At 40.6% G+C, this 9,871-nt stretch overlaps 1 protein-coding gene across 1 annotated transcript; it reads left to right on the top strand.

Annotated features, from left to right (window-relative positions):
- On the top strand, positions 1-9,001 carry LOC108669659. Its single transcript, XM_018157056.2, has 9 exons — positions 1-185; positions 659-833; positions 1,500-1,646; positions 2,636-2,796; positions 4,043-4,133; positions 4,969-5,123; positions 7,354-7,545; positions 7,898-8,011; positions 8,157-9,001. Exons 1-9 carry the CDS (start codon positions 51-53, stop codon positions 8,376-8,378), a joined length of 1,392 nt encoding a protein of 463 aa, XP_018012545.1. The 5' UTR covers positions 1-50; the 3' UTR covers positions 8,379-9,001.
- The last annotated feature ends 870 nt before the right edge of the window (positions 9,002-9,871 follow it).

Below are 9,871 nucleotides of genomic sequence, written 5' to 3'. Positions count from 1 at the left end.
GGGATTTCTCTAATAAATGTTGATTTTCAGTTTAAAAAATAACCTGCATCATGCCAAATAAGAAGAAAAATAAGCCAAATGCTTATTTTACGTTCCTGCAAACAAGGAAACCAAAGGTGGAAAAAAATTTAGGTCGTTCTGTTTCCTATGATGAAGTGAGCCAATATGTTGGTGCTGAATGGGCTGTAAGTATTGTCTGTTGAGCTAAATTTTAAACAATATTACAAAAGAATACTACTGACTAATAATAAAGTTATTGGAAGAGAATTTTTTTTAAATTTAAAGAGTAGGTTATTGATTTTTTGGAGTTGAATCTACTCCCAAGTACAGATCATTCATTCTGCTTTGGTATGGTAAAAAGATTCTTGTAAATTTTGTACGAAAATTTTCTTCAATATTGTTCAATATTCAAGTATACTTATGTGATCTATTCCCATTTATCAAGCAAGGCCTATGTGGCAGTTTTGAAAGAAATTACTTTAGTACTGCTAGTACATAATTTTAGGGTGCAGTTAACTGATGTATTTGCTGTATTTACTGCAATATAAACTAATGTGTACATATCTTATGCTTCAAAAGAAGTTAACCCAGCAAACTTAATGGAATAAATCCTCTTTTTTTTTTGATCTAACAATGTGTTTGACTGGATATTTTTCAGAGGATGTCAGCGGCTGAGAAAGCCGAGTATGCTCCATACAAGACGCACGTTCCTTTGGACAGCTTTGGTGTGCCACTATATGTGCATCAGGAGAAACAAGATATGATGAAGAAGATGCATGAAGAAATGGTTCAAGGAATAAAAAACTTAGTGGACCTGCATACTGTTGCTCAAGGTTGGTCCTATGAATGCCCATTCTGAATTGTATGCATGCTCAACAGTTGAGTTTTCTTTTTCTTATCATCTAATGAGCAGTGTCAGATTTTGTCCTGTCAGATTAAGGAACTGATGCACCATCCATGACTTATTATATGCTCATACTAGTTCTCAACTCAGTGTCAAGAAATGGTCAGTAAAAATTATTTGAGGTCTTCATAGTCACTGAACCTAAATTCAGTTGTAGGATCACCTTGACTTCATTATGACCCATTTCTTCTCTCAATTGTTGTGAAATTCCAAGATCATGTATTCCTCTTAGCTATGAGGGATTGCCACAAAAATTATCTGTTGAACTTTAGCAAATAGTTTGACTTGCCGGAAGAAGTAATTATTCAGTAAAGTTTGTGTTGTTTCTGTATTACTCTCTTTTTCAAGTAATCACAGATAATCTTTGAACTATCCATCTAATTTCCACGTGTCATTTATATTGGTAAGTTTCATTGAAGACCAAAAACATAATTTATAATTCCTCAAATCTCTTTGCTTACGACTTTGCTCATCATTTCACTGTTGAAATTAACTTTGACATCATTACTGATCAGTATTACAACAGTAATAGGGGAATATTCCCCAATTTTTCTTATTCTAAGACTAATAAAACAAATTTTTTTCCATTGTGCAGATTTAGCTCAGCTGGAGTTTGTAGTAATGGCGGCAACAGACTATATCACTACGGAGAAATCTGAAGTTGTTCCTGCCGAGATAAGTCTCGTGAGGGTCAGGCTTGCGACAGGCTTGGATCCTCGCCAGTATCATGCCATACTCAAGCGTAAGGGAGTGAAGACACTGAATTAGTGCTGAAAGAAATGGTTCAATACCTTATCTCTTATGCTGCCTGCATGCCATCAGTGATTGTGTTCCACGCAAGAAAATTCTATTGATGTAGTCTTTCTTTCCAAGTTCTGTACTAGAGTCTAAATGTAATGTACTTTTTGTCTGAATATTTACTTGATTTGCTATGAATGTTAATGAAAGTGCAAATGTCAAGGAAATTTGTGGGCATGTGCGACTGTCATAGCTAAAAGTCACGTCACATGTGTCTTATGCACTAAATTTGACTGCATGTGTGTCTTTATGCACTAAAAGTGACTGCATGTCTTTATGCACTAAATTTGACTGCATGTGTCTTTATGCCTTAAAAGTGACTGCATGTCTGTCTTTATGCACTAAATGTGACTGCATGTCTGTCTTTATGCACTAAATGTGACCGTATGTGCGACTGTCTGCATAAAATGTGACTACTTGTGTGACTGTCTGCATAAAATCTGAATGCATTTGCGACTGTCTGCATAAAATTTGAATGCATGTGCGACTGTCTGCATACAATTTTGATGCATGTTTGACTGTCAGCATAAAATGTGACTGAATTTTCGACTGTCTGCATAAAATGTGACTGCTTGTGCGACTGTCTGCACTAAATGTGACTGCATGTGCGACTGTCTGCACTAAATGTGACTGCACGTGCGACTGTTTGCACTAAATGTGACTGCATGTGCGACTGTCTGCACTAAAATGTGGCTGCATCTGCGACTGTTTGCACTAAATGTGACTGCTTGTGCGACTGTCTGCACTAAATGTGACTGCATGTGCGACTGTCTGCACTAAATGTGACTGCATGTGCGACTGTCTGCACTAAATGTGACTGCATGTGCGACTGTCTGCATAAAATGTGACCCTATTTTCGACTGTCTGCATAAAATGTAACAGCATTTTCGACTGATGACGAATTTCATTTCTAATTGCTTGTGTGCTTTACAGCCCCGCGGGTGTGGCCGCTGGGCTACGAAGCAGAGATGCGCCTGCACGTCGCTGCCACGCATCATCTGCCGACTGACCGCAGCAGCCCTGAGTGCGTTGGTTCAGACGACTTCTCTCTCGTGACCGCTGAGATGTCAGCCTTCCTGCAGCCTGGCTTACAGGTAAGTGGCCGCTGAGATGTCAGCCTTCCTGCAGCCTGGCGTACAGGTAAGTGGCCGCTGAGATGTCAGCCTTCCTGCAGCCTGGCGTACAGGTAAGTGGCCGCTGAGAGGTTACCTTCCTGTAGTGTAGAGTGTAGACAAATAAGTGGTTTTTCATAGGCAGTTAGAATCATGAGTGCGTGTCTGTTGACCTTCTGCGTTAATTTTTTTTATTATTTTTTTTTCATTTGTGATGAGAATATTTCATCGAGAAATTGCATGTCTGTGTCAGCTTTTGAACCCATTCACCTAATCACAACTTTCATAGGGTTTGAGGCAATACGGTGATGCTTAATAAATTACGGTTCATGAGGAATGAAGAGGTGCGTTCCACTGTTAGTATAAGTTGCCAGTGTGAATGCCTTTAATAAATGTATTTAGATTATAGTGGTAACTCATCATTCATTTATATAACTCGAAACATGATACTTTCATACTTGCGTGGAAGAAAATGCGTGAAATTGAATTTACAAGTTATTCATGTAAATACTAGATATCTTAAAGAAGCGTGTAGCTTTAATTCAGTTATATTTATCGCTTAGAGTATCCGTTTCTGGGGGTCTATTTTGCTGTATTATACCTAGCGTAACAGGTGCTACCTTCAAGCATTTGAATTAGATGAAAAGAGAACGAAGGTATTGAATAAGCTAGTACAAGTAAACAAATTTCCTGTCTTAAATTTTCTCTGATACAGATAGCTGACTCCTCAATGTGCTCAACTTATTGCTAATATGTCATATGAAGTAGATCGCATTGATCGCAGATGCCCGTCCGGAAGTGGATGATGTCAATATATTAAGAGCGTTGTGTGCCTGCCGTTCTCTTTCCAATGTTTGTCCAAATCTTGTGATTAGAAGGGATCGCAAGTCTCGCCTAAAAGCTGGCGGGATCGGCCAAGTGTCAATCTACCAAATTGAACAATTTATCTTGAGAATCATATGGCAACAAACGAGTTCCTTCAGATGACTTTCCTTTATTAAATCAAAGAAGATAACTACCTATATTTAAAATTGTCTCGTAAGATGCTTAGCTTCCATTTTAACTAATAATATCTTTATTCAAAAAAATATTTCTTGAAAATTGTCTGCAACTGAGAAAGGAAAACAAATCAACTGAGCCGTCGTAAAAGACGCAATTTCTAAAAAAAAACTTGATTTTTCAAAACTAATTGATAAACGAATGTGAATTTAGTAATTTAATTTTTCAGGAGGTGTCTGGAGGCGGGCTGTCTCCTGTTTTCACTCTAACTGAACGTCAGGGCATCGTGAGGAACATCTTATCGCAGAAATTCAATATGTGTATGTTGAATTTATGAGCAAATAGTTTTTAATTAAAACTTCAATCAAGTGAAAATAAGGTTAATTCACTTTTATTGTGCCTGGAATAGAAAATGTAGCTACATGTCACCTGGAGACTCATTTAATGGTTCAATGGTCCAGAATTTATCTTTTCATGGGACGGACGCTATTTTAATCGCCTTATTAAACCTACGATGAAGTGAGCTGATTCTGATAACTTTCAGTTTGAAACTCAGGCGTGCTTACAACAAGATATATACAATGTAATACACAATAAAGACATGCCACGGACAAATTTAAGACTTGCCGCGGTCAAATTTAAGACATGCAACCGATAAAGTTAAGACATGCCTCTGACAAAGTTAGGACATTCCACGGACAAATTTAAGACGCGCCACCGACAAAGTTAAGACATGCCTCTGACAAATTTAAGACTTGCCATGGTCAAATTTAAGACATGCCACCGACAAAAGTTAATACATGCCTCTTACAAAGTTAAGACATGCCACGGACAAATTTAAGACATGCCACGGACAAATTTAAGACAAAGCTCGGACAAATTTAAGACATGCCACCGACAAATTTAAGACATGCCGCCGACAAATTTAAGACATGCCACCGACAAATTTAAGACATGCCACCGACAAATTTAAGACATGCCACGGACTAATTTAAGACATGCCACGGACTAATTTAAGACATGCCACGGACTAATTTAAGACATGCCACGGACAAATTTAAGACATGCCACGGACAAATTTAAGACCTGCCACGGACAAATTTAAGACCTGCCACGGACAAATTTAATGGTAAGCTAAGCACCATTTCTCTGCAGGTGACGTCAAGGTGTGGTCACTGGAGGAGCTTCTGGTGCAGATGTACGTAGCCCTGCACCCTGAGCAGGTAGGCGTGTATTCCACCGTCTTCGCCCTGGACGACATAACCTCCGCTCCCAACTCGCCTGACTTCCACCCCGACCTCGGATGTGAGGTGCTGTATACCTCTCATGTTTCTTATACTGTGTATTGTGCGAGTTGTGTAGGCTGTGTGCTGTTATATGTATGTCGTTTCCTGTGTAACTCTGATGGTTATTGAAGTGTGGTGTGTACTTCTTAGCTCTGATGGTGATTAAACTGTGCATTGTCTGCTCTATTGTATCTGTTGTGTACTCTGTAGTGCTGATGTGTATGCGCGGTGACTGTACCTCTCACGTATGTTATACTGTGTATTGTTCGAGTTGTGTAGGTTGTGTGGTGTTATATGTATGTCGTTTCCTTTGTAATTCTGATGATGGTTATTGATAACTTCTTAGCTCTGATGGTGATTAAACTGTATATTGTCTGCTGTAATGTATCTGTTGTGGACTATGTGCTGTGTAGCTCGAGGTGCTGTGTACCTCTCATGTTTGTTATACTCTGTATTGTATGTCTCTGTGTATGTCGTTTCCTGTGTAACTCTGATGGTTATTTAACAGTATGTTGTACACTTCTTGGCTCTGATGGTGATTAAACCGTATATTAGCTGCTGTATTGTATTTGTTGTGTACTCTGTAGTGCTGACGTGTATGTGCTGTGTAGCTCTGATGCGAGGTGCTGTGTAGCTCTGATGTGCGGTGCTGCGTAGCTCTGATGCGAGGTGCTGTGTAGCTCTGATGTGAGGTGCTGTGTAGCTCTGATGCGAGGTGCTGTGTAGCTCTGATGTGCGGTGCTGTGTAGCTCTGATGCGAGGTGCTGTGTAGCTCTGATGTGTGAGGTGCTGTGTAGCTCTGATGTGTGGTGCTGTGTAGCTCTGATGCGAGGTGCTGTGTAGCTCTGAAGTGAGGTGCTGTGTAGCTCTGATGTGAGGTGCTGTGTAGCTTTGATAGCTGTTGTGATGATTGTTTACTTGATAACGGGCGAAACATAATAGCTGCGTGATGTGGTGAAACGGGTTGTTGTTATTAATATATTCATCCTAATTATAAATAATGTCCGCAGTTTGATCCAAAACTGGCAGCTTTATCCGCCGTTGCCTGGGTTCATGCACGATATTTGAGATACTCCTTATTCTGAATTAAATTTCATCAAATCCAATTATTCAGAAGACAGCCGTTTTCTATGAGAAATGTCAGAATTATATCTTAACTAAGTTTTAATCATTGATATTGAATTAGCTCAAAAATTCAGATCGTCTCTTCTTTGGCCTGGACTAAAAAATTGGTCAATAAAAATGAAATTTGTGCCTCTTTAGTACTGTATTGTTGTGCCTCTGTTCCGCCACCAAAAATACAATTTCAGATTCTTTAAGTATCCCCACGTGGTTGGTACTGTGGTATGTATCGCTCACAAATAAACTCAATAAATTTACAGCGCTTGGGTTCAAACACATTAGCAAACTTACGAAAATTTAGATATATTTAATTTTTTGCGGTTCATCCTACCACAACATTACGAGACCGCGGCGGAACCTTGGACACTCGTGTGTTCGATTCGCCTAAATCGATCATATTCAAATCATCAAATGCTTGTTATATCCATTTTATTTCCCCTCACCCCCCCCCGTGCCATCTCGCCCTTGTCGTGGGGGGGGGNACAGTGATACCCGGCAAAACTACTACCCCAACACCACTGCTCTCAGCCCAAATGAAATGCTGTCTAGGATGCTCAGGGAAGTTCCCCGAAGCACCTTTAGAACTGACAACCTTAGACAATACCTAATCGAGTGTAACCTGCTGCCAGATATCTAGCACGGCACCTTGACAGAGGTCAGAAAAGACCCACATATCCGACAAGACGTCATATTCGTGTCATCATGTTACTGGTTGAGATGAAATAGCAGAAGACGGATAGAGCCTGCGCCTTAGAAATAAAGAAGTATACACCCTAGACCAGATGGATCAGGCTACGAGCCTGAAACCAACGAAGAAGCCTGCCGACCCTGCAAAACGAATATTGGACCTTCGGCGCGAAATAGACGACACTGATCTGAAGCGCTAGAAACCTCTCCCTACTACTACTACTACTACTACTATTTCCCCTCAATCTTCATCTTCTGTCTTCAATGAAATATTCTTCCATATCCATTGCATATTCCTGTCGTCGTTATACTTTATCTTGGTCAAAACATCATATGAATTACAACTACCTTTTCTTGACGCTGGATATTAATTGTATATCCATCATGAAACGGAAAAGACTATAACACTCCTCGTACATTTAATTAATAGTAGAAATCATTGCAGTGGCACCGTGTGCAGCAAAGCGACGAAGTAAACCAATGCAGTCTGAACATGGCGCAGCGTTGGAGCTTCATGTTCCTGCAGGCTTTGCGGCTGGAACAGTCGCTCGGTATAAGGCTCGTGCCGAACCGCCATCTTCCTGGACCGACATCGTGCTCGGGAACGCGTATAGCGCTGTCTGCTCATCAAACGTCCGTGAGTCGGCAACCGCGTTCCCGACTCGTCTTGAGATTGATTATTTAATTCTGGCAATGGCAATTTTTGGTTGCAGGTTCATCCATTTGGTTGGCCAAATTTCGTGTGTACGTAAAATTTCCCCTGTATCGTGCTGTATCATATATTGTGCTGGCAAGCATTGTTTGTTCCAAGTTCCTTACGACGCTTGTTTTTCGACCATTGAACATGATGATCAAGTAGGTACGCATCACAATTTTGGCCGTTTGGCAGTAAAATATTTCAGCAATCCGGAATACGCCGTTTGGCAGTAAAATATTTCAGAACCGAAATACCCAAGAATTAATATAAGAAAATACAATTTTCGTATCAGAGAAATCGCCGGCATCAACTGTCCAGCCAGCAAAGCCTGTCGCGTCACCTCAGCCAGCTTTCATGTAGCGACTTCAGCGACGACACACCTCCATCCAAGAAGGACGTCGAACATGTACAGTACTCTTACCATAATAAACTCCATATTATAATTTTTTTGTTTATCATGAGTCATTGAATATCAACGCAGATGCAATTACTCAACTTTTATTATAAGTAGTTAATATTTTCTCGATTAACTCTTGGGATATTTATTTCAGACCAAGTCAGCTGGTCTAGCACCGTCGGCCAACATTTCAGGCACGACGACGCCGAACAGCGTCACGTCCGAGGCAAGCAAACACGCTAACCCTCTGTTCGACTACTTCAGAAGGGGAAGAAGCTCTGAAAATTCTAACGGCTTTGATACTCCTGACGTCAAATCTACGTCAGATTTTCCTGCGCTCGGTGGGTCCCGGAAACATATCAACGGTAAAAAATGAACTAAGATTCGTTTATGTGGACGCGGAGGATTCGGGCGGTGCGAATGTGCAGAACTTTTAATTATTGAGAGGAATAAGCTAAAAGTTTTTTTTCAGTAAACGGAATAGAATGAACCGTTTATGAACGTGCGCCCGATTGAAGAGGATAAGTCTAGTAAGTGTCTCAAGCTTTAAATGAACGGAAAATTTATTTCTATGTTTTTTGCGGAGTCTTTCTTACCTTTGCGGTAAATTTAATTTTAGGAATGAAATCAAAATCGACTTCAATTTTCTGCAAAACACAGTTGCTAGTGTTGAATGGAACTAATCAAATTATTGAAGTTAACTTAAATTTCATTTACGATCTTCCAATGGTTCACCCATATATCCTGTCAACGTTTTGATTGACAACTGTTCATGTTTCATTAAATGTCTTCGATTGCACATGCAACTAATTAACATTATCGTGATACGGTTATCTTCGTTCTGGATTAAAAAGCCAATTTTCATCTCGCTGTTCATTCTCATCTGGTGGGCTCTTCAATAATGCACTTTGTCATTCATGGCAGTAGAAAGAGCTTCATCTGTCGGATGACACTTACGTTGCCCTGCTTCAGTTATGTTGATTAAAAATTCTCAGAAATTATGTGGGTTCCATTTCTATTCCTCAACGCAATCTAAAAAATTTTGGTCAAATGTCATAACGAAATTTTTGCTTTCCAACCTCATTTCCGAAATAATAAATCGGACTTTATTTTTATACAGTTTCAACAGTTTTTCAAGTTTTCTAAAAACTTCCTTTTTAATTGCACTTAGGCGTCGAATAATGATTCTGGATAAAAAAGAAACGATCGCATTCCAACTTTTCTAACGTTTCGGCTATCTATACTTCAAGCATCATCAGAGTGAATAAGAATGTCCAGATTTTATCTATACAAATTAAGGAAATTTGACATCTCTTTCCCCCCGTGCCATCTCGTCCTTGTCTCTGTTGGTTTGCGTGTCTTGATGAGATCCGAGGCTGTGCGGTATCAGATGCAATCATGACCGAGTGGCTCGGGTGGAGAGTCCAGACTAACAGAGATGGCAAAACGCCCTTCTGGTAACGGCCTGGCTCTCTTTAGGATACTCGAAGACCTTTCGCTGGACTGACGAACCCTGGCGGGGACCTAGACCCGACCCGCTATAGCTATGTTGAAGCTATAGCTTAAACAGTCATGCGTGGCAAGGGTTAGCTGCGGGACTCCTGGGCAGGCGGGGGGCTGCTTAAACACCGCGCAGACGGAGTGGCGCCCGTCTTGCAACGTTAGTCAAGCGCAAAACCTGCAGCGCCCACAACAACCAAAGCTACATCCGAGCGTACGAGTGTTCCCGTCAAGACTACGTGTGCTTGACACCAGGGATCCCCTTGTTGGAGACAGATACACGGGTGCCTGCTCAGCGCGTCGGACGAACCAAACAACCCGGACCAGGAAAATGAACTCTTTGAATGCGCCTCTCGTACCTGATAACCC

Source organism: Hyalella azteca, unplaced genomic scaffold (genome assembly GCF_000764305.2).
Source record: "Hyalella azteca isolate HAZT.00-mixed unplaced genomic scaffold, Hazt_2.0.2 contig963, whole genome shotgun sequence".
Taxonomy (NCBI): Eukaryota; Metazoa; Arthropoda; class Malacostraca; order Amphipoda; family Hyalellidae; genus Hyalella; species Hyalella azteca.
Note: the sequence above shows the minus strand (reverse complement) of the source record. Positions and strands in the feature narration are given on the sequence as shown.